This window comes from Sardina pilchardus, chromosome 21, assembly GCF_963854185.1.
Source record: "Sardina pilchardus chromosome 21, fSarPil1.1, whole genome shotgun sequence".
Lineage (NCBI taxonomy): Eukaryota > Metazoa > Chordata > Actinopteri > Clupeiformes > Clupeidae > Sardina > Sardina pilchardus.
Window position 1 is genome coordinate 9243176 of NC_085014.1, and position 25856 is coordinate 9269031.

Sequence of the window (25856 nt, forward strand, 5' to 3'; positions counted from 1 at the left end):
TGGTGATAAAAGGAGGGAAGAAGGGAAGGAAAAAAAAATGATATCAAAGTATATTTGGTAATGTACAACACGGTCTATTAAAATCTCCGCGCTCAAAAAAAGAACATGGATTAAAAAGCAAACACTACCGCCTCATGTGCAACCATGTAGTCATAATGAAATCTGACAGTCACACAGAAATCTACACACTAGCCCCCCCCCCCCACACACACACACACACTCACACACACAGAGTCATGCTCTGCCAAGTCCACACGAGCACGTACACATATCTGCATCTGCGATCGGTGAAAGCGAACGAGGTGACCTGACAAACAAAGGCAGGAATACAACACTGACAAAAAGCTTCCCCGTATATCCCCGTGCCCCGCGTCGCTCGCTTTTTTAAAACATTACGCCGCTCAATCCCCCCCGTCTCGCCCGCGCACAAGAGCCCACGGTGTGACTTAGTTATCGCTCTCCGAGCTTATTTACATTGATAATCCTCAACGCTTATCTGCTCTGCTTACACAGAGCCAGTCCACTTCTGCAGCTGGAGGGTAGCTGGAGGAGAGAGGAGATGGGACAGAGAGAGAGATAGAGGGAGAGAGAGAGAGAGAGAGAGAGAGAGAGAGAGAGAGAGAGAGAGAGAGAGAGAGAGAGAGAGAGAGAGAGAGAGAAGAGAGAGAGAGAGAGAGAGAGAGAGAGAGAGAGAGAGAAGAGAGAGAGAGAGAGAGAGAGAGAGAGAGAGAGAGAGAGAAAGTCAGGGAGACGGACAAGGGAAGCGACGACACAGTCCCTGGTGACTGGCTCTCCTTAAGCACTGATCATCCGTCATGAACTGATTACGGCGGATCAATCAGGGGCTCCCTAATAAGCTCTTGTCAGGGACTGCGAGATGGCGGATGGCTGTGGTGGCCGGGCGCGGGGAGAGATGTGACGGTGCTGGAGAGGCCCCCTCTCGTCCGCCTCGTCCCCTACAAGCCTCCTCCTGGGTTATCATCGGAGCCTGGCGCGGGATAACAGCAGCAGCAGCGGTATAGCTACGCTACGGCCATAGCAGCACGGCACAGCACAGCTGCTGTAGCCGGAGTCCCACGGTGTGTCTAAAACAAGCCTTCCCCTTCCAGCAGTCACCGTGACCCCCAAGTACAGAGGCAATTAAAGCCCAGGACATTAACATTAGCAGACATTAGCTAGAGAGAGGGAAAGGGAAATGGAGAGGGAGAGAGAGAGAGGGAGTCAGGAAGAGGGAATGATAGAGTGAGAGAGAGGGAGTAAGGGGGAAATCGTTGGTTTGATTCTATTTTTTCTGTCACTTAGGCCTACATTGTCATGTTAGATTGTCATTTTTGTCAGATGTAAGGGTTTATTATTCAGCACATTGTTTGTGGGGGTCTTTTGAGGTCCTTTTTGGCTGTGCTGTAGTTCACATTTGGGCGTATCATCAGTGTCATCTGCAACATTACTCCACATACAGTACTTTGCCCAAACTCACATTACAGTAATTAGCCAGCGCAGAAATGTAAGATTCTGTTACATTATCATGAATGTTACCATCTTGACTGATTCCAGACTGTTTGGCTAAAGATAGTGCTGCGGAGCTTTGTTCCTTACGGGCTTTCTTCTCTTTTTTCATGTCACCACTTTCTCTTCACCTCTCTCTCTCTCTTTCTCTCTCTCTCTCTCTCTCTACCCACTCTTCTGTCACTACCCCTTTCAATAAATCTCCCTCCCTCGGTAGTGATATCTCCTCACTACCTCTCTCTCCTCCTTTTCCTATCTCAGTCTTCCTCTCTCTCTCTCTTTCTCTTGCCATCTACCTCTCCTCTTTCCCTTGCAGCCTTTCTCTCTTTCTCTCCTCCTGTCTAATTATCTCTCTCTCTCTCTCTATCCCTCTCTCTCTCTCTCTCGTTCCCTTTGCAGTCGCTCCCCGGCCGTCCCCTCTGCCTTGCCCTCCGTGTTCCCACTAGCGCCAGTAGGGGGAATCCTTTGTCTGCTTGCCCAGGAGCTGAAGCCCTCTGAGGGGGGGCCAGCGCTGATGCAGACGGGTGGTCAGGGGGGGGGGGCGGTCGGTCGGTCGATGGCCACGGCAGCAGCAGCGCCCGTGCTAGTGCTGGGGGTTTGTTTTATTGTGTGGTGCAGGGACGTGACAGCTCTCTGCTGCAGCATTTGGGCTGAATGATAGCCCCTCAGAGCCGTAATGGAGGACCGTACCACTGACTGATAGCCCGGGAGAGCCATAATGGAGGACTGTACCACTGCTGTGAATCACCGGGGCCTGTGAGGCTCATTACTGAGCTGTGTAGCACTGCGACTGTGAGCACGGGGCGAGGAAATCCAGTAGTTGGTACAACACTACTGGGGTTAAGCTATGTGTCGTTTGTTACAGATAACCAGGAATATTTCCCATCAATGGCTCTCTTCATGAGTGTGTGTGTGTGTGTGTGTGTGTGTGTGTGTTTTGTAGGATGAAGGTGATAACTGAAAAAGAAGCCTGGCAGCGTGTTGAGATTTCAGCATGAGTGGTCAGTAAGTCAAAAAGAGAACACACACACACACACACACACACACACACACACACACACACACACACACACACACACACACACACACACACACACACACACACACACACACACACACAGAAATATGTACACACACATACATACTTCCCCTTGCATGCACACACACACACATACACACACACACACACACACACACACACACACACACACACACACACACACACACACACTCACAAATACACACACACACACACACACACACACACACACACACACACTTCTCCTCATATGCACACACACACACTGACACACACCACACACAGATGCACGAACAAATACACACAAACACACACAAAACCAAAGGCAAGAACTGAACATGACAGGAATGCCAACGCTGCATGACTCTCTCTCTCTCGCTCTCTCTCTCTTGCACATTTGTTCCCTAAGGAGATTGTTGTTATTCCCCCATCTCCCTTTCTCTCTCTCTCTCTCTCTCTCTTTCTCTCTCTCTCGCTGACAAAAAAGGATTAGTCTGCATTTCTGCACAAAAGAGAGAAAAAAAATGCAGACTAATATTTAATCATATCTCATTCATACGACATCATTTGGAATCTCTGAAACGCTGGAGGGGAGATCAGGTCACGGCCTACAAACACAGAGGGATTTGAGGCTCCACTTTTCCCGGCTTCTAAAACCACATGGCAGTAAGCATGGCTACTGGAGCTTGTGTATGTGTGGCCATAGGCACATAGGCAGGACTTACCTGGCGACCGAAAGTACTAGGGACTAACCTTGCCACATCAACCACACCTATTGCACCTGCCACTCAGGGGTAGATGGGGGAGGCGGAGAGGATAATCGGATTTCAGATTTAGAGGGTTTTTTTTTGTTTGTTTTGTTTTTTTCTCTTTTTACTCTTCAAATGTACATACTCCTCCACTGAAATGTAGTCTGCATCCCAGCATGTCTCACAGGGAGTTTACTTGAAGGCCAATTTGAACTTAAATGATGGACAAAGTCCAAAGTCTGGGCAAAAAATGAACTGAAGCTAATTGAATAACTTGGCTATAATTGCTAATTTAATAATTTAATACTGGTAGTTTGAGCAAGATCCTGAGTGCAAACATGGGTGTGTAAGAGCTGCATTCCCACACAGTGCACGATAGTTTCATTCCATGCACGAGACACTTTGCTGGTGTCCCCATTTTGCCCTCTTCCACCTTTGCACATTATTTAAACTAGGACCTCTAATGTGTTTACCAGCAGTGCCGAGCAGCTCTACCCTGTCGGTTTCTGTTGCAGACATGCTAACATGCTTCATAGCTAGCATCTCCATTCATTCTAGTGCTCCAATTCTTTGCTTGTTGTTCTCAGTCAATGCTATCCACGATATTCCGCAGCCAACAATGGGGGTCGCCATGACACCGAGACGGTTTTCTATTTCCGGCGAAGCTGCATTGCATCTGTTTTAACGTGACGGTTTACGGTGCTTAACATATCATAACGCATATAAAAGTCAACTTTTCTATTTTATATCGGTTATATGTGATGCAGTATATACATGCTGAGGGCAGAATTGTCAACATTTCGAACGAAATCTAAGTTGAGGCATAACCTAGTTTGCTATGGAGAACGCACATGTTAACAGAATGAACGGAAGTCGAAAACAGTATCGTAACCATCGCAACGATACATATTTCCGGGTTAAGGAAAGAGGTGGATACGGCAGGGCCACTTATGGATGAGCTCTTGCTATCCCTTCTGGGTGGCTGTTGCCTTCCCGTTAGGTGATATGACTCACAATTGATTTGAAACTCGCTGGACCTATAACAGTCATTGATTTGACACTTAGGGACCCTTTGGCAATGTTACAGCCCCAGCAAGCCTGTAAACAGAGAGTTACTGAGGTAGGGAGGAGGAGGAGGAGGAGGGGGGGGGGGTGGGGGTGGAGGAGCGGGGTCAAGGTCAAAGTTCAAATACAATCCGTGAGAACTGATGATGGCTCTCTGCATTCCCTAACCCCTGAAAAAAAAACCTTTAGAGACCAGTACAGTAATTTCCCGCATATAAGCCGCAGAACAGTGTTTTATGCAAGTTAAAAGAAACACAACCATATTAACACCATATTAACTGCCCCCCTGTATTAACCTCATAACTAAAGAAATTTTGCAAAATCGATAAGCCGCGGCTAATAGTCGGGAAATTACGGTACAAAAACAAATGGAAGAGCTCTCTCGACCATCAGACACTCTATAGACATGATTAAGCGACAGGGCTTCAGACGAGACCTTCCCCCGAGCTGGCCCCAGTGCTGAAATATTCACTCCCTGTGTGTTTAGCAACCACTAAACGCAAACACAGGAACATGAAAGCCCACTGAGTTTTTCACTCCACTGAATATTTAACCTTGTTGAATATTTAAGAGTATCTCTGGGCTTACATGATGTCAGGGGAAGGAGAGAGAGAGAGAGAGAGAGAGAAAGAAAGATAAAGCGAGAGAGATTAGGGAGAGAGGTGTTTGACTGAGGCATGGAGGTTGTGTATGTGCGTGCCAGTATGTTAGCGTGAGAGGAAGAGGGAGGGAGAGTGTGTATGTTTGTCTCTTGCGTGCGTGTGAGGCGCTGGTTCACCTTGAGGTGTCTTCTCCTTCTCTGGAAGCGGAGCAGCTCCTTGTGCTGTCGGGCGATGAAGTTGACGGCGGCGTACTCGAGCAGAGCCGAGAACACGAACAGCAGACATACGGCCATCCAGATGTCGATAGCCTTCACATAGGACACCTGCGGGATGGGGTGGGCGGTGTGTTGTAGGGAGAGTGGGCGAAGTTGTGGCGGGGGGGTAAAGGTGAAGATGGGCAGATGGAGGGATTGATGGATTGATGGGTAGGTAGGAAGGATGGAGGGGAGATCAACAGGGTTGGCACAGCAGGGGGTAGAGAGACAAACAAGATGGCGGACACGGGCTGCCGAACGTGCCAGCTCCATCAGCTGAATCACCCGTGTGCCTGCTCAACTCAGCTCAGCTCAAACTGATGAATCATGTCCAGAGAAGAGCTCAGAAGAAAAAAAAGAAGTGAAGAAGAGGAAGACGAAGAAGAAGAAGAAGAAGAAGAAGAAGAAAAAGAAGGAGGAGGAGAGGAGGAAAAGAAGAAAAAAGAAAAGAAAAGCAAAAAAAAAGTTTTCTAGATGGGATTGTGGCAGACCGGAATCCATCATGATCCATAACGCCCCAGAGGTGTTTTCTCCAAAGAGCTGGCAAGGTATGAAGCCAGACTACAGCACTTAACTCAGTACAGAACATCAAAAGGTTTCTGAATAAATCACATCTATTTTAATATTTAAAGTACAACTGTCTCTGAGTACCTCCTGCAAGGCCCTCAGTGTTTTTTTCTGTAAAACAAGAGCTAAATAACCCACAGATATCTCATTGACCTTCCGCACATGGTTGCCTGGACAGGACGACACACTCAGAAGGTCTTCACGAGACAAACACAACAAAAATGGCATTTGTTTTGAGCTCGGCTGATGTGTCAGACTGGAGAGGACGCTCACGCTGAATTACAAATCACTGACCAAAAAGTGGCCTGAGCGCGGGTGAAGTGGCATTTCAGAAGGCATGGTTCGGTTCAGGAGGCACAGTAAGTGGAGATGATGCAAGTCAAGCACTCGGAGCCGACACATTTCTCAGCTCCGCCACCTACGCCTCACACAGGAAGTCCCCGGAGAAGTGTTACATGTGACAGCTTGACATATGAATCCTTACATCATCCTTACCTATTACACAACAAAGATACAAATTTCAGACGAATTGGTGAAATTATCTATAAATACCTATAACCTATAAATCACTGATTAACGTCATTGATCGGTCAATCATTTTTTTGAGTGTATAATAAATGACTTAACTTATCTATCACGTGAATGCATTAGATAGATCATGACTATCCCGGCAGTGAACTTGTACAGTCGGTTAGTCATTGTAAATTACATAACCTATGAAATTGATTTAGTATTGCATGTAAAGGCATTAGTTATACCATGTACTGTATATCCTTAAGCGGACCTGGAATTACAGAGGGCATGGAATATATATATATATATACACACATATATATATATATATATATATATATAAACATTATTATTTAAAATGTTGTTTGCGTGATGCCCAGTCTGCAGTGGCCACGGACAGAGAGCTGCTAATGAATGCAGAAGTGTCAGCATAGGGTCTGAATCACCATCCGCCCTGACACCAGAACGTCCCCCACATCACACACACACACACACACACACACACACACACACACACACACACAAACACACCCTGGTGCAGTCAGCCGCTCGTGTGCGTGAGTGTGTGTGTGTGAGAGAGAGCACCTTCATTCAGCCGAGTTGCGCAATCATTATTGTGACAGCCGAACGGCAGAGGACTCACAGTTCAGTGGCTTCATTTTCAGACCACATGAATCACCTAATGTCAACAAACAAAAGATGTATAAATAATAATAATAATAATAGTAATAATAATAATAATAACCATAATAAATAAAAAACAAGGCAGTGAGTCTCCCCTGGACGTAATTACACATTTCCAGCCACTCACGCAGCCACTCCACTTAATCCTCTGTTAGAGAGAGAGAGAGATAGACAGAGAGAGAGAGAGAGAGAGATGTTTCGTGTCCAGAGTGAGAAGTACTACTGTGTATTCACCTCCAGGACATGTTATCCACATCAAACAGAGACCTATAATGATTGAAGATGGAATGAAAAGTTATTTTCGTTTCCACTCTCGTGTGCTCATCCGAGCCACATGAATTAGACATTTGTCATTTGTCCCCACCACAAACGATTTTTGTCATACTTTTTTTTTTTCTTTAACTGCTCCTTGAACTGTAACAATAGGGAACTATTTGTCCTCAAAGCCTGTGCACACAGCATAAAAGAAAGATTTATCAGCAATCAATAGACAGTTGAAAAGCAATCAGTCATGATTCATAGAGGAGAGCCATTGTGTAACAATCGATATGCACCAAATCAATTTTGCATTAACTGACATGCAAAATTAATCACATTTAGCTATTGCCTCAACTGGGAGCCAATCCATGTTAGACTTTGATGGGATCAGAGTCTGACCGGTTTTCTTATTCATCAGTGATGTCCCTAACACAGTCCACTTCACTGCGCTCCTGTGTGTTCTGAACTGACCACTGACTGTGAAGTAATACAGAACCTCCTGCAGGTTAACCGTCCAATTGTTATTGCATAAGCTTTGAGCATTGATCGGCGGCTTTATTGATGGAAGGTGGGGCAGAGGTGCCCATTGTTCTGTGTTTTTCTAGAAGAGTAATTTGTTTCATGTCTGTTAGCTCGATTAAGAGCAACTGGTGCTGCTAGCATCTTTTTAATGGGTGACTGCAGATCCTCTCACCAGCCAATAACAATGGAGGAAGCCATAAATAGAAGCTAATTAATATGAAATGGTTAGAATTCTGGTGCCGAGGCATGACTGTCCAGATTTCTCTTTCCTCTTTGGGTCAGTTCTGGTGGATAGAGTCATGCGTATACATAATGATGGCTTCAGTTAAACAATAGATACTTTAGATTATCTGATATGTTTCTCACTGAATTATTTGAAATAAACAAAAAAGTAAAATAAACATTATCACTTCATGAAATGTGTGAAAATCTGCATTAACAATGGCTTGTTTCATGGTGTGCTCTGCCATTCAAATGTCAAAATCAATATCTAATATGTGAACATTAGAGGTGCACTATGCAGGTTTAGGTATTTTTGGCTACTAACCCTAGAGCTCCCTGTAGACTTGAGATATATTCATATTTTACTCTGCCGTTGTAAATAGCAAACTTTGCGTGACTTGTCGCCCCTGCACACAGTGGAAATGCTTTTGTGGGGGTGTAAGGATCCTAATTCCCAGGCTGATAATAATCCTTTCCATCATAATGTGGACTTTAACTACTAAGTGTAGGCCTATTGTGGGCTCTACTGTTACATGTCCACAGGAGGAGTTAAATAGGAACAGAAAGTGCAATCAAACGTATACATTGTCATGTTTTGATTGACTCACTCTAGTGGTCTCACTACAACAGCGGTCTCAGTCTCAACAACAACTCACCATCAATGTAACCAATCATGAACTGGGTAGTTTATATTAACGATTATGATTAGCTATCCCCGGCATAGAAGCTAATCAACTGGAAGTGGTAAGCTACAGCAGAATTGTCTACGTAGGCTATAGTAGGTCAAGCTGATGAGATTGGCATTCCGAGACAACACTGTAGCCTGTGTCCAGCTTTCAGACTAGGATCATTAGTTGTGCTTTTTAGGAAATGCCTGATTAAACCAGCCGAGGAAGTGACCTGGTACATTATTCCTAGATAATGATTCAAATAAAATGATGGTGGGGGCATTCTCATAAGATATCAGATATCGTATACAGATAGTAATATTACATTGACTTGAAACAGATTTCTTAGGTTCAACAAGGGTTTATAATCAATTGTTATATTTCCAACAGTGTGCGGAGAACTTCGCGATTTGCTTCGACCACTTTCAGTTCCCTCATCGGTCCTGAAAAGTGACGTCTACAGAGGTGAAGGATTAACAACAGGCAAAAACTCCGAAGAGCTATATCTACTGACAAGGTAATATTTCACAATTCTTGCGAGATTAGTCGGGCCGCCCATTCTTGAAGTCGTATGGCTGGTTTTCTCATTAGCAACTCGCTACATCTGTGCTGTATAGCTATGCTAGGTGAACGATTAGCATATCACAAGTTCATTTACCATCAACTTGGCTTCATCAAGATTATATTAAAGGTAAACTATGCAATGTTTTTCATTTAATCAATTTGTTCCATACTGTTATATATGATTAAATGAGTCATTACCGGTCGAACAATGTTTTTTTCGGCCGCCCTAGTGGTCTGTAGCGGTAAAACCACGCTTGCAATTTCAGGAGCCCTCGGGCACGCTAAAGCTGTAGGGGAAGCTCTGCAGAGAAATAGGCAAGCATAAAACGAGCGAAAACTAAAAGCGAAAGCGAAACCGGCTATGAAATCGCCAGTCCTGCATAGTTTCCCTTTGAGGTGAAAATCTTGCATAGTGTACCTTTAAAGAATAATCATTAAACAGGAACATATGCTAATACATGTCAACATTGGATGTTGATACATCTGGTTGGGGATATCCAACCAATCCCCTAGCACTCTTAATAACATGTTACATTTCAATCTAGTAAATATCTCTCAGAAACTGAGAGTGCTACATGAAAACCACCGTGAAACATTCAACCTGTGAGACAAATGACACATATTAAATAAATATATTCAATAAATATTTGATCATCAATTATAAGTCATTGTTTCAATATTCCTTATTACCGACAACCTCTGACGTCCTCAGTTAAGTCCTCCAACACACACAGAATCATACCCTTTCCCAATGAGATTTAATAAGGTCAGTGATGACCATAGGCAGGATAATGATTCATTGTTCCACCCAGGCTACTGCCTTTGCTTCTGGCCAGGAAGGGCATGCAGTACCAATGTTAGAGGTGGAAATAGCAAACAGATGCTCGGTAACGGGCCGCTGCCACATCCAAGGCACCAGGTAGGCCCACCACCAGGTCAATGTAGCGACCTATTCTGTACCGTCTGGATGCTCTTCACATCCACTGAATGCTTGTCCTATTAAGGTGTCAGTTTTTTTTTTTTTTTTTTTCATCCCAGTGCTAGTGTTGATATGTTGGGGGGTCATTGTCACATTGAAAGGTTTGCTGTTGTGGCAGCCAGGTGTTTGGCTGACATGTCCCTGTGCTTAGCGGAGTTAATGATGCTATTGATCTTAACAAGATCTCCGGAGACCATACCAGCAAACAGCCTCGTAACACCAGTGATCCAGTACCACATCACCCAGTTAGATCCACGGCTCATTTGTCTGTGTGTGTCCCTGTTTATGTCAGATAAACACACACACACACACACACACACACACATACAGAGTGTACGTAGTCCATCCAGCCATTGCCAAAGTTACTTGGCAAACTCTAGGGGTGACAATTAGTTTTTGTCCTCAGTAAAGTGTCACTTTTGGCAACCCTTCCCAACAGCAGATTGCTATTGAGGAGTTGCCCCCCATGACGAAAACAACCTATGCGGAGCGTAATCTGTGATTATTTTTTTTTTACCCTCCTTGGATTCTGTATTCAAGAGGCACCTTCTGGATACATGTTGATATACAACTTAATTTCAAGATGCTTAAAATTGTTCACAGAAATCTGATCTATGTTAAAGCAGTATCATGCTACCAATGCTCGACTGCTGGTAGGTGCATACATAACAAAGTTCAATCTTTTCCTCTATCAATTCTCTCATTCACAAACATTTATGAAATTATAGTCTGTCCACGTTTGCGTCCGCTTTGATATGCAAATTAGGAATGGAAACTCCCAATAACAAGCAATAAGCTGTGAACAGCTGTGGGTTGTCAGGACGATGTTAAGAAAAACAATGAATACAATCTCAGCAAATTCAAATAAACCCATTCTATCAACTTCAGTTACACTATTTCCTTCGTTAATCAGTTTTAAACAATTTAGAAGAATTTGGAGCAATCCACTCTGGACTGTTTGAATGGTTAAAATTGTTGGACAACAGAATGTTGGACGGAAACTCAACTTCCAACCCTTGTCCAGACATCGTGGGCGACATTTAGATGTTTGACCTCAGACATCACGATCAAATCCTTCCACCAGTTCACCAGCTACCTTCAACCACCTCACCTTCACCTTTCACCTTTCACCACACCACGCCAATGCCACCTCCCCCAAGCCAATGGGGCAGCGTTCGTTTCGGACTCACCTTGGGCAGGGAGGCGCGGGAACCGGAACTCTGCGTGGTCATGGTCAGCACCGTGGTGATGCCAAGGCCCACTCGAGCGGGCGCGGCGTCCATGTTGATCCAGAAGGACACCCATGATAAAATGACAATCAGAAGACTGGGGATGTACATCTGAATGAGGTAATAACCCATCTGCCTCTCCAGATGGAATCGGGCCTCAATGCAGGTGAACTTTCCTATAGTGCAGAACACACAAGCATGCTTTCACTATCAACAGGGACGGGCTGGGGGTGTGAGAGATCAAATGTGAAGGGGTTTCTGTATCCGCCGGTTTTGTTGGGCTGTCAATACAGAAACCACTCATGATCGCGGTCAGAATTGGTTTTTGGTTTGTTTAGTTTTTTTGGGGGGGGTTTTTTGAAGGTGGGGTCAGGGGAAGTAACATATTTAACGCACACATACAATCACACACACACACACACACACGTACATACCCACACAAAAGGACACAGAGGAGAACACAAAAACACAATGGGTAATTTGGGAGGAAGGAGAATGTTCTATTGCCATTGATTTATACAGAGAAACACACTCCACGGCAGTCCAGGTGCTGTTCATCTATATAAAAATCAGGATCAGACTTTCTCGCTGAGGTAAAAAAAAGAAAAAAAAAAGAAAAAAAAAGACACCCAGTTATTCTCCTCTGTGGGGTTCTGTAGCTCAGAGAGCCAAGAGAGAAAGGCAACAATTTTCCCCAGATAATCGTGTTTGCTGATCGAAAACAACCATCTGAATAACAAGTGATAATACACCGTGGTGACACTGCATTGCACCAGCACAATAATTAAAATGACAACTAGGAGCCGGGGAATCGCAACAGGGGTTGGGGACAATAAAAAGAAGGTTTGGTGAAAAGATAAGGGGAGGCGAGGAGTTGGTGGGGGGTATTTGTTGTTTTGGTTGGGACTTTTTTGGGGGGGTGGGGTAGGGGGGGGTAGAGAGAGGGGGTAGGTTTGGAAGACAGGAAGAGTAAAGTAAACATCGGGGGGACGCTGAAGTGCAAGGCAGCGATGCCGAGGAATGTTCTCTGCAAATCACAATAGACGACTTCTAATACATCTGAGGAGAAGACGGGAGGAGGAAGAAGAAGGAGGAGGAGGAGGACAACAATAAAAAAAATTAAATAGAAGAAGAGAAGGACATTTGAAATCCCCCCCTCCTGTTGTTTTTTTTTTTTTTTTTACTACTTGGCTGGGGAACGGCGGAGCACGTACACACACAGTGCGGTATGGCTGGGCGGTAATGGGGGCTGGTTGTGAAGAAACGGCGGTAGTCCTTTGAGGAAGACATGATCTCCAGGAAGGAAGGAAGGAAGGAAGGAAGGGAGGGAAGGAGAGGGGACGGCCAGGGGGGGTCCGCTCGGGGCCCCTTCGCTGAGTCTGTGCCATCCCCCCCCTCTCCCCGAAAAAAGAGAACCAACAAAAAAAAAAGGAAAAAAGAATGATGACACTGATGACGAGCAGAGACAGCATACTGCAGCAGTCACTGCACTCTGACCACAAGCTTGTTGCGTGGCTCAGTGCGTGCCAGGTTTGAACCTGCCCTTTATGTGCCTTATCCGGATGTGTCGTGCAACTGTGGGTGTGTGTGTGTGTCGTTCGAGAGAGAGAGAGAGAGAGAGAGAGAGTATACGTGTTTTATTTCGTGTGTATCCGTACGCCTGCGAGAGTTTTTTTTTCCCAGTCTCGACAAGCTAATCTTCATCGTTAATGGCAAAGTTAAATCCATGCGACGGTGGGAGTTGAATGCCCGAAGGTGTGGTGCGATACGCATTTGTGTCAGACGGGACACTATTCTCTGAGAACTATGTGTCAAACTCGCCTAAATTGCCGGGATTTATTTTGGAATGGAGAAAGCGCAGAGCAGATCCTATATTTCAATAGACGGTTTCTAAAAAAGAAATTGAAATAGATTCAGACAGTCGCAATGTGACAGCACACTGTCAAGAGCATTTCTGAAATAAATTGTATTCTCTCAGAGCCATGCTGGCTCTTATGCATCTAAATGGTTAATGCAGCTGATCGTGACTGGGATTGTGATACTTTTTCTAACATTTAAGAGCTCCTGTTTTGAACAAGACTTTATTTAGTATCTCCTACGTTAATGTTTTTTTCGTAAAAGACTATACATTTTGCTCTTTCACTGGTATTGTTTTCCATCTGGTCTAATTTAGTGCTATTTTGGTCAACTAAGATAGCCTTCAGTAGCCTTCAAGCCCTTTTGCTATTTATTACTTGTGTAGTAACACACGGGCTGAGTTGACTGGACAGATGGTTTTTCAGCTGCACTGAGGAGACCATGAAGAATGAGTGGAGAATGATTATGGTCTACATCTCACTGTGTTTATCCAATCCATGGGCTTTTTTTTTTTTGCTTTTGCAACAGTGCATCTCAGAAATCGAGAGACTGCGTGCTTCTTCTGCCTTTGCGTGTGTGCGTGCGTGCGTGGGTGTGAGCGTGAGTGAGTGTGTGTGTGTGCGTGTGTGTGTGTGTATGTGTGTGTGTGTGTGAGGGTATGCTACTCTGCACTCGGTCGGCAAGACAAAAATAGAAAGAGAGAGAGAGAGAGAGAGATAGAGAGAGCCTCACATGCAAAATAGTCTCCAAAAAGAAAGAACCAGCGTACGTATGGCGGGGAAGGAGCAAACCTGTATTGTAGTGCTTGGTGCAGTACCGCAAGTCTTTCTCCTCTTTCAGTATAAATTGAGGTAATGTCAGCCCCTCAGCCACCTGTACGGCTCCTTTCTCGTCCCACTCAAATATGAGGTCATTCATTGTATATCCAACTAGAGAAGAGAGTTTTTAAATGCACAGAGAGCACAGTCGTGGTTAATGCAACAATGCAAGGATAAATTTCACAGATTGAAAAAGGAAAAAAAAAAAAAAAATTCTAGCTGGATGGCTACCTGGCTATACACCAGAGTGATATTTCTTGATGCCTTGCCTCTGAGAATATAAATACTATACGTAACAAACCCCCTTTGCTTTGCTCAGAATTGCAGAGCGTTAACTACAAAAGATCCTGGACTTCTGAGAATAACTCCCTTTTGAACAAACAAACAAACAAACAAAAAGGAGGAAAACAACAAAACAACAAATAAAATAAAATAAAATAAAGTAAAAAAAAAAATCCCTACAAATGCAGGAGAGACAGCAGCCAGAAGGTTCAGGATGAGGCGAGCCCACCCCAACCTTCATTGACTGCTGTGTCTACGTCTGAGTCTTCCCCTTAAATCATTGCAGTGCTCATTTCTCCTCCACACGCCTGCGGGACATCCATCCCTGTTGCACTAAATAAATGCTCTCCCCCTCGCGCACTGCACGCGGGGGGAGAGGGAGATACTCACAGCTTTCCAGCTGCATGATACAAGTCTGCACGTCCATGGGGAAATTCTTCAGGTCCATCGGACATGCCAGGATCAGTGTTATTCTGTTGACAGGAGGCAACAGATATCAGCAATACACACACACACACACCACAGTGCAGCCTGTAAACTGCCTTTACTGCCTGTTTAGAGCTCTCATATTAAAAAATGGATTGGCTTTTTCACAGGTTAGATAGCAAGCCATGGAGAAATGAAATAAATATTTCTTTTTTAGGGTAATTGTGAGCTCTGCTCCCATCTTAGTCCACTATACGGATCCATATTTATTGTGTCGAACAATAAAGCCCTGTCCGCTGTGTAAACTGACACACACATCATCCAGAGAAAGAGCTGGAGAGCATAGCTGCCTTTTTCACTTACTGAGGTCGGAGATAGCATCGCTGTGGCAGCGGTAACCGTTATTTACCAGCAATTTTCCGACCAGGCGGTGCACAAGAGCCACAGCGGTCTGAGCTCACAAGCAAGAGACCGGTTCAATCTGAGGGGTTTATTTGATGGTGTCAAGTTAAGGAGAGAATGTGCTGCTCTTAATCTGCTTTCTTCCAACGCTAAAGCTATTTATTGCAATCCCATCTAACAGGGGAAGGGCCCAAAACGGTGTAATATTACCCTGAAAAGATATAAGAGAAGCAGGAACAAACCTATAGGGGACAGTGGAGGAGGACAGTATACTTGAGCCAACATTCAGTTGTTATAACAGGGCCATAGCAAGCTATGTCGTTTTTAAACTGCTGAGGGGCACACATATCCACAATATGTCCAACTATCAACGATATAACGCATATACAAATATGAACTGTTAGCAATCAAGCCACATGATCGTGGAAGCCATCCATGTGAAGCAGGAAGACAAACAAATGCTATTTTTTTCCAAATGATAAATGCTCGTTTGACAAATGAGTTGAAGGCCTTGTAGGAATAGAAACAACATTTTTGTTTCAAGGAAAGGGGGGGGGGCAGTAATGCAGTAATGGTGGAATGTACTGTTGTTTTTAGTTGATTCGTAGCTGACATTGCGACACTTAATTGATCAGGTGCATGACAGTAGCAGAGTCTAAGGGACAGGTTCCATCACCTTATACTGTACAGCACATTGCCATTTTTTGAGATCCTCAGCAGCTTGTTGTCGGTCGTGACCTCGTGGAAATTGGCTCCCTTCTCGTTGGCAAAGAACAGATCAGGTTTCCAGATGGAGTCCAACATAGAGGGGTCAAGGTCGAGGGAGTCATCGGGATATTCACTGTAGGCCAGGCGGGGGTCATTCCATTGCTGTCTCAGGAAAATGTTCACTCTGTAGTCCTGAAGTTGACACGAAAAAGCACAACTGTCAGGATCATACTAGACCACTGGGCACCAGGTAGACTCAGTGCAGAAATCAGTGGAAAAATTTTGAGAGACATTATTGTGAGAAGTGGGGTCCACCCCTGGGGGAGAAAAGTCACTTCATCTTCTTTCTGTTTTTTAACATTGCATTCTATATAGTACAGTATGTATCCTTATGCAGTATGCTATATAGTACTCTTTTATCCTTTTTGAAGGTTTTGTTTCTGCTGGCTACAAACCGTACCAGCCAAAGAACAGGAGTAAATGGCACTCTCTCCTTTTCCCCCATTTTACATTCGATAATTGCTATTTGCTCACATACTGCAGCAAATGGGGTCTCTGCAAAAATAGCCACCCTTAACGTTGTGGCATTTCAGCTAAACGCGCAGCCGTAATTGTCAATTCCTCTTGATGCAGGCATGCAGTTGTTTCATTCCAGGAAGATCGTTAAATTGTCTGGGTAGTAATGTACCTTGGGATGACTTATCAGCACGGCGAAAAAATATGGTGGGGTGACCTTTAAAATGGCAATCAGCCACAACATTCAAGGACGTTTTCCAGCAATCATCCTAATGCAAGGTGACCCATTTAACCAATGAATTTCAAAATGTTTTGATAGAGCGCAATGGCTTGGGCCAGGTCATTATGTTTGCCATTCAGAGTAAATGATATCTGGTGTGCACAGAACTATCGATTTTGATGATTGAATAGCTTTAATTAAGACCCCTGCGCCACAACAAGCTACCGTGAATTAACTACATTACGGGGCCGTTATACCACGAGCACAAATGTTTTCAGGTTACTTCTCACCTATTATGAAAACGCATCTGCTGTGCTGGGTTACGGAGTGCTGAATCACAAACACTGCAAAAAATACGCCATGGGATTATGCCTTGTACGGCAGAGCAGTGCCTTAGCTCATTCATCATATGTCTTCTCGAGTCAAAGTGGGGACCAAGCTAAAAGACGTCTTAAGGAAGAAAAAAGAAAACAAAAATCTCCCCCTTGCAAAGTCACTGCTATTTTGAACCAACGTCTGATCTGGCAAAAAAACAAGCATGCAATGGCCAGAGGTTCATCAGCGGGAGTGAATACTGGGATAGAAATAACACCTCTATCTGGGTACGCTTTCTCTAGGCATCCAGGACTGATTTATGACAACTGCCCACACATAATGTGATTCAAGCCTTAGGCCAAACTCCTTCCTGACTATGACATATTAAAAAAAAAAAAAAAAAAGACAGAAAGGGGAGGAAAAAAAAAAAGTTTCCTTCACTCGCATGACTCCAGCATAACCAAGTCAGCTCGCAAATGACAGCCCTCAGAATTTATGCGCCCACTCCTCTAACCGTCGGAAAAGAAAATGAAACAGCCGGGGTGAGCTAATTAAATAGCCGAGCCAACTCCCCCAGCGCCCCGTACCTTTTGAGAAGGGTAAACAATTAGGCCAGCACAGGGGCCGAAGGGACCCGCGGATACACACGGTGGGGCTGGAGTCGTGGGATCATTACCACACGAGACATTGTTCTCCGCAGCCCTATATGTGCTAAAGATTTATCGATGCCATCCTATCTCGTGCTCGCTCTCTCTCTCTCTCTCTCTCTCTCTCTCTTCACCCTGTCTTTCCTGCACTCTCTGTCTTCCCCTCTTCCTCTCCTTCCCCCACCTCCTACCCCCACCCGCCTTCCTCCTCACTCCATCCCTGTCTTTTTCTGCTTGTCGTCCAAGTGAACGAGAGTATGAGCAACTCGGATCAATTCCACCGCTTGTGGAGGAGAAAAAGCCTGGAAAATGTAGCATTTGTTCTGCATGAGAGGGTTCTGCAGTCTGCAGCATTCCCCCCACCACCACCCACCCCTCCACTGCTCTAGTGACTTGGCGCAGGCCAGCCTCTGAGATCAGGGGCCTATACCCCCCCCCCCCATACCCCCCCACCCCAACACACATCACTACCCCCTCCTTTTATTTACTGTGTTTAGTGCATCTGGGGCCTCTTAAATGTTAGTCGCCGACCACACTTTGTGGGCAAGGGAGGAGAAGCAAAGGGGGAGAGGGGGGTAAAAAAAAAAATAGGTGTGAAGAGGCGCTTGAGCTGAGGTTTCTGTATTCTCTCCACACCTTGTTTGTCGGGAGGGAAAGCTGGGAAAGAGGCAAGAGGCCGCGCTTTGGCTCCGTCGCTACCACGAGCAGTGTGACCGCGCGGCAGAGCCCTGCCATGCCACTGTGCGTTTGCGTCAAGAGGCCCGTGTCAGGCTGCACGCGAGCAGAAGAGACACACTTCCAGGGCACGGGATTGGAGGAGCCTTGTTAGGAATTCTATTTAATGATACATGTCTGAGCCATCGCTCCATTTTTTTTGGCACAGATTTTTTTTTTCTGTAATTCTTAACATTTGAATGTTAAGAATTACATTTAATGATAATGTTCAAACGTGTACATTTCTCCTTTCCCCCGCTCTTTTGTATCCACTATCACTGATTGCAGATTTTACTCGTGGAAGAGAAATGGAGGGGTGCGATACAATTCATTTTAATTGACAGAAAAAAAAAAAGAAATGACTGATTGGACTTACCATTGTGGTCTCGGCAATGGACCCAAAGCTGTTAATAAAAATGTTGCATGTTACGTTGACAGGTGGACCTGGGGGAGAAAGGGGAGAGAGAAAAAAGAGAAGGTGTAAAATGACCGTTCGAGTCCTGTCGGTAAAATCGGGGCTCCAGCACGAGTGGAGAGGATCAGCCTTTAATAGTCACTTACCTGCTGATTGCCAATATCCCAAGAGCTACTGAGAGCCCTCTGCTCAAGCACATAGAGTTTGTGAATCACAGCACTATCTGCCTGAATGAGTCAGAGTGGATTATTGGCACAAATCTCCTTTTTAACACACACACATTCACACACACACACGCACATTCACAGACATACACACACACATTCACAGACATACACACACATATTTATAGACACATACACATATACACAGACACCACACACACACACACACACACACACACACACACACACACACACACACACACACTCCTCCTCATGCACGCAAGTGTTTTTTATCTTAAATTATGGGATGGCGCTGGTCAAAAGAGAATGTTTACAGATAGCAGGTAGCAGAGAGTCAAGGTTATATTAAATAATTCTATATTGGAGTGACTCTCTCCAAAAGCCACATTGCCCAAGAGTGCAGGCATAAATGTCATTACATCACGACAAGGGCTGACTCTCAATGAAGTCAGAGTGGGTTGCGAGGCCATTATGGTCTCGGGAGGACATAAAACGCACAGCATACTGAGTATCACTCTCCGCAACCTTGGATAAGACACTCAGACGAAAAAAGACGCTCCGTGCATTAAAAACATACATAACTGTATTTTATCAAATATGACACACACACATACACCCAACAATATTTTATGAAATGTATGACAACCATGACATTTCTATGATCCAACACCAAATAACCCAGCAAATGTATCTGCAGAAAAAATAGTACCGCAAAAACAACAACAAAATAAATGAGTATCATCCTGAACTGTAATAAACTGTGGTCTGACATCCATACGTGAATATACTGCACATCCAATATGTCTGCCTGATTAATCTACCTATGCAGGCATTCAAGCCAGATGTCAGGGTAGAAAACGGCTAAACTAGCACAGAGGAAAGGAGCCAATGAAACGCAATAAGGTGAGAGAAATTCAATTGGTGAATTAGGGCACGCTACCCATGACTGCACCATCATATGACACAACATTCAAATGAGCCCAGACGAAAATGGTGCCTTGGAAATTCAATGTTTTGTCATTACTGAGGAAATAAGGCACATTGCATCAAAATAAATTGCACATAACCTTGATACGAATCCTACCAGCCGATTGTGTGTGTGTGTGTAAAAATGTGTAAAAAATAGATGGGGTAATAGTGAATAATAAAGGAAGGCATAGTGGATGAGGTATTTTTAAATGAATATGGCGAGATGTAAGATTTAAGCACATCTACAGGTCGTTGCAGTGGAATGAGTTTGCAGTTCGATGGCTGGCTTTTCTCAGCCCAATAATGTCCTGGCTTTCCTTCCAGAGGCGAAACACTAAGTGGGTACAATAATTTGTCTTTTCTTGACGTTCTTTGCAGTGTGTGTGACGCAGGACCGCAGCGAGCTAGCTAAATGTCCTCTCCCTCTTCCTTTGCACTCTCTTTCACTCTCACTCACTCTTTCCTTCTCTTCTCTCTGTCTCCCACTCCTCTCATTTCCCACTCCCTCTGTCGTTTTTTCTGTCTCCATCTTTCTCTTCTGTCACTTCGTTGAACCTCTCTTTCCTCTCATCATCCCTCTGTTGAGTTCTGTCCCCACTCCCTCTCTTCCCTCTGTCTCCGTCTTCTCCTGTGGTCCTCACTCCTGTGTTTTTGTGCTTTTATACTGTGTGACTGTGTCGGTGTCAGTACGTGTTCGTGCCTGTATGCATGTGTGTGATGGCCTCTATGAATTAGGCAGATGTGTGTGTGTGTGTGTGTGTGTGTGGGTTGGGGAGAGGGGGGAGGGGCGCTGTAGACCTCATTAACTGTCAGACCCAGGGTGACTCATAGGAGAGAGTGATTTGCCACACTTTCTGCCAAATGATCTGGAGCTCACAAATACCACAGTCGCGAGGGGACAACAAACACAATGACAGCAGCAGCAGTAACACAGTCAGGCCCTATAATAACAATGCATTTCTCCTAGCAACATTAGCTACAATAACTAACTGTAAAGAGGAGCCTTGATAGTCTTAATATACGTGGGTATATTTGCTATGAAACTCTATAATTGTCTTATGTGCTAGCCTTTGGCATGACAATGCTATGGAGGTTGAAGAATGACAGATGATTATACCCTCCAGGCAAATCATTACAAACACATGGATATTTTCAGTAGCACATGTATGCAAGAGGGCACCCAGAAATGCATGCACAACACAAGACTGTGTGGTTGCCTTCTGATTCAATACCTAGATTTTTTTTTTTTAACATGAAAGTCACCCTCAAATACAAGTCCCTCATTCCCTTATTCACCCCATCAAATTGATATTAACCAGTCAAGCGGCACTGTTTGTCTCTTTACAACCCATTCATTATGTGATCAATCAGTACCACAACCCCAAAATGATGAGGAAAGAAAATTAAAAGGGAAATTTAAAGTCGTCTTCCGCAGCAGGGCAGAACAAGACCCAGGCAAGATTTACAAGCACAGACACCAGGCACTCAAGCTGTCTGGCACATAGAGGAAGGTGACGAAAATGTAGGGGCCAAATAAAAATAATAATAAAAAAACGTAATGATATTGGCCATGCTTGAAATCGAGCTAGTCTCAGCAAAAAAAAAAAAGAGAGAAAAAAATCACAATGGCTTTGAGTCATTAAATATTTATGTCGCCCATCCGGCACCTATAAGGTGTTGCCAAGGCGGTTTTAGTCTTTTATTGAACTAATAGATATTCTACATGGGCTTTGGGATGTGCAGTAGAAAAAAAAGAAGAAAATTTCACCTTGAAAATTATGAGATGTGCAAGTTAACACCTTTACTTTCCCTCAAAATCCACCAGATTGACTCTTCCCTGCAAGAAATGGTACAGTGAGTGGATTTACAGGGTAACAGACAGGGACCGAAGTTGAAGGGCTTTTCTGAAACAGCTATTTGGAGCCCGAACGTCCTGAAAACCACAGAAAAATTGAGTCCGCGTGGAACGTTTGTTCATTTATTATTTCTTTTTCTTTTTATTTTTTAATGCAGTGTTATTGTTGTGCTGCTGACACCAGGTGCAAGGGTTCCATCTCATCTCAACCCTCGAGATAGAGGCCGAACGAAGCCGGCACAGACACAGTAGCTAAGTGCTGCGGCTCGGCAAAACAAATAAATCAGCCTGCATCTTTTCAATAGCCTCAGCAGGCAGAGCCTGCCATCATGTCAACGAGATGGCATTTTCATACGCTCCTCACATCCACGATACTCTGGAATTATGTTAAGCAGCTGTAAAATTGAGTTTGCAGAAGTGGAGGGAAAAAGTGGAGGAAATGGCAGGGCAAAAAAAAAAACACAGAAGAAGAAGACAGTAAGGAACAGAGCGAAAACAGATTGATCAGTTTGTTTAGGGCACAAATACTCCCAACATGTATTGCAGCCATCTTTCATTAAACACACATACAGTAAACACACAATTCCGTTTTTATGGGGGACACAAGATATGACAGGTTATGGCAAAAAAAAAAAAAGAAAATAGCGCACAGAGAGCAGAGAAAGGTTATTAATCCACATATGCTTCACATTTAGCCCAGGGCATTTCTCACCATTAGGGGTACGTTTGTATTAAAAATTCATTACGGATGCACAGGTAGGAGTACCCGGGGTATTGACAGCTCGTCGCATTCACTGAGAGCCAGTGAGCGAGTAGGGAGCGAGAGAGAGAGAGAGAGAGAGAGAGAGAGAGAGAGAGAGAGAGAGAGAGAGAGAGAGAGAGAGAGAGAGAGAGAGAGAGAGAGAGAGAGAGAGAGAGAGAGAGAGAGAGAGAGAGAGAGAGAGAGAGAGAGAGAGAGAGAGAGAGAGAGAGAGCGGCGCGGAGTTTGCTGTGTCACCTGCCTATAAGTAATGACGTCCCAGTAAATCACTGAAATCCTTTCCTGCCCCTGAGGCAGAGGCTGACTGATGGGCGAACATGACAGCCTTGGAGAAGAGCGACTTCGGAGGGGCATAAATCAATAGTGGGGGCCATGGCTTGAGACAGGGGGGTGCAGGGACCACGGCTTGATTATATTGGATTACTTGGGGTAGACAGTTTGAACTAAAATGAAGTGGGTTCATCCCCATGTTGAAATATGGCTGAATACTAAGAAAGAAGTGCACTTTAGAGTATCTTCAGTGAAACCACTTTGGGGAGGACTGGGACAGTGTATGTGTGTGTGTGTGTGTGTGTGTGTGTGTGTGTGTGTGTTGGGGGCAAACATATGGTTAAAATTCAGATTTCATTCTAATCAGTAAAGTTGGATTCACAGCATTTTCACCAATTGAAGTAAATTTACATTAAACCGCCCCATGTGGCCTGACTTGAGAGGACATAAGCGAATTCTATTCTTGAATTTGATCAAAAATTATATTTGCCCTTTCACTTCAGATAATAGTACAGTATACGAAGAAACTTAATGTATTCAGCTTACCACGTGATATCTGAACACATGAAGTCTGTTGTTACGAATCCAGTGTTTGTGCAGCCAATATCTTGCAATGAGACAGACAAAACCATGGTGCTATGAATTGGGATCGAAACCAGTTAGGGTGTCCTTTTTTTATCAACACACACTATGTCATATTACACAAATCTACTTTCATACTTTCCTCTTATGTGTGAGATGTAGCTTAAGGAGACTGAGATTTGAATAAACAGCCTACATGCTGTTGCAGTGAAATGGGAAAAGACTGGCTCATCAAATAAAACAGAGCCAACATTTCCCTCTCCAAATTGCAGACATTCTCAATTCTCTGCTTCAGGGCAAACAGACTTTTGAAAACATGTCAAGTAAAAAAAAAGGTTAGCCGCAGTCCATTTTTCAGAGCTAATGGTAATGGATGTTCTCACAAACAGCACAATATTTTTCCACTCAATTATGTGTGCTGTATGTGTTTTATTCGGTGGTAATGCCGGATTTTATTCAACATATTGGTGTGCGCCAATGGCATGGCTTGATCTTGATCTTCTCACTATTACATCACTCTCAGTATAGGCTATAGCCAGTAGCAAAGATCTGATGTAATGCGAAAAGCACCATTATTCATCTGCAGTATTGTAAATGCATCGGAAATCAGTGAGCACTGTAGGTTTGTGGAGGCTGATTTGAGACAGTGGAAGTGAACTTTGTTCATTTTCACAGAGTGAAAGTCATGGTCATTGTGTTCGGTTTAGCCTCTCTGAGACTGTGCTGTCAACCGGCAATAGCCAATTTCGCAGCCTGCGGTTTGAGTGATGCTGCTCTACTAGTCCAGTGGCTTGCCTCAGTACGTTTCTCTCACACACCAAGCTCGGACCAAATACATACTTAATGAGAAAATAGTTAAGCGAGTTAGTGAGATGAATTGTAAAGCTAATTTAGAGTAAAATAATGAAATAACACAGCAACAACCGAAAGGGAAAAAAGAACAACACAAAATACATAAAATCAGTGATGGGCCGAAAGTTTCAATTTAACCCATTATTGAATATAAAAGCCAGCCGAGTAGTAACAGCTTCCCAAAATCTTCAAACATTATGATTCGTCAAAACGTACTATGCTGTTGTCAATCTATCACCAAGTACGTAGCAGCAGCAGCAAACAGCAGCAATCTTTCATCTCGAAGCCGAACCGGGCTTAGACACAACCCTCAAAAACAACGACAATCTTTCATCTCTGCAAAACAGCTTATGCTCCGGTGATGAGCGATAAACAAGGAATTCAGAACACAACACGAGGCAAGCAGTCGCACCTGCACTCGGCACCGCGGTCTCCAAAGCATGGAGGCTCATTTAGAAACAGCAGCACGGCAACAGTGACAAACAGCTCGGAGGCCTGCATTAGTCAACATAAAGCCAGCGTGTCTTGGGGTGAGCGCTGTATACGTGATGGTGCTGAGCGCTCCTTAATAAAGCTAAATAACACCCCTCTCGTCGCAATCTATAGCAGGGGCCGCTCCTGCAAGGACTGCTCGGGGGGTATGCGGAATGGGCCTCCCTGCCCCATCGCTCAAAATGACTCACACGTGGACACTCGGACCACACGGACTAACCGAGGGAGTGTTAAGCACACGGACTTAGCACACGGATTCCTTTCTGGACTCTACTCTAGTAGATTATGCTACAGTCATGCATTTGGATGAGTGTGTGTGGGAGGCTTGAGAATTGTTTTTGTTTTTTTCTTGCGTCTTTGTACAACTCTTTGTTATGTATTAGATCATGGTATGCAAATTTATTATGTCTTCCTGTTTGAGTGACCAGTGGGAACGTCACTTCATGTTATGGCAAAAGAGAGTCAGTCCACTTGTATGCATCAAGGGTCCAGACTATGTATTCTCCGCCTCCAGACATATTTGATTTGCCCATATGTTGTTGCTTTCCACAACAACAGGAAATGAAAATCAATCACTGCAGGCTACGAGCATGACAGAAAATATTGTGAATCAGCCAGGCTTCCTCTGCATCAAGTAATGCCTTGAATATTTAACAATGCTAAACCACTGGGCCTTCTGTGGAGAGGGTCTCAAGAAGCACATTTAGATAGCACATTCAAAATACCTCCGCTTCTACAAGACAGCTTAAATCACTCTGGTTTCCTAATAGTTGAGCGAGAAGAGCAACTTTGCATGGGAGGACATAATTTACGATTACTCAGTTCCCTGTGTATTCACAGAGAATATTTATTTCACTGAAAAAATAAAAAAAACGTCCCTAAACCTACATTTAGTGCAAATTTGACAGCAAATCTAGCACACATGTTCATTACAAAACAAACAAAAAAACAGAATTGAGCATCAACATTCCATGACAACGGCATCTGTGACCATAAAATGCATCTGCTTGTTGGAAACAACGGCTCATTCCCTGTCATCAAAACACTGACTTACACGAATAAAACAGATTGGAATTACTCTCATTGTCGTTAAGAGTGTTTTCACAGAAAGGCACACAATCTGCACAGTTGTCCCACATGCTCTTTATGC

The 25856-nt window shown here is 44.2% G+C and overlaps 1 protein-coding gene across 1 annotated transcript in view; it reads right to left on the bottom strand.

Moving 5' to 3' along the window:
- Window positions 1-25856, bottom strand: part of glra1 (glycine receptor, alpha 1) — a 45423-nt gene that overhangs the window by 5450 nt on the left and 14117 nt on the right. The window contains exons 3-8 of the mRNA XM_062524608.1: window positions 18703-18770; window positions 15883-16106; window positions 14769-14851; window positions 14070-14207; window positions 11383-11597; window positions 5138-5284 (exon numbers count right to left, since the gene is read on the bottom strand). Coding sequence (XP_062380592.1) covers window positions 5138-5284; window positions 11383-11597; window positions 14070-14207; window positions 14769-14851; window positions 15883-16106; window positions 18703-18770 — 875 coding nt within the window. The remainder of the gene's footprint in view (window positions 1-5137; window positions 5285-11382; window positions 11598-14069; window positions 14208-14768; window positions 14852-15882; window positions 16107-18702; window positions 18771-25856) is intronic.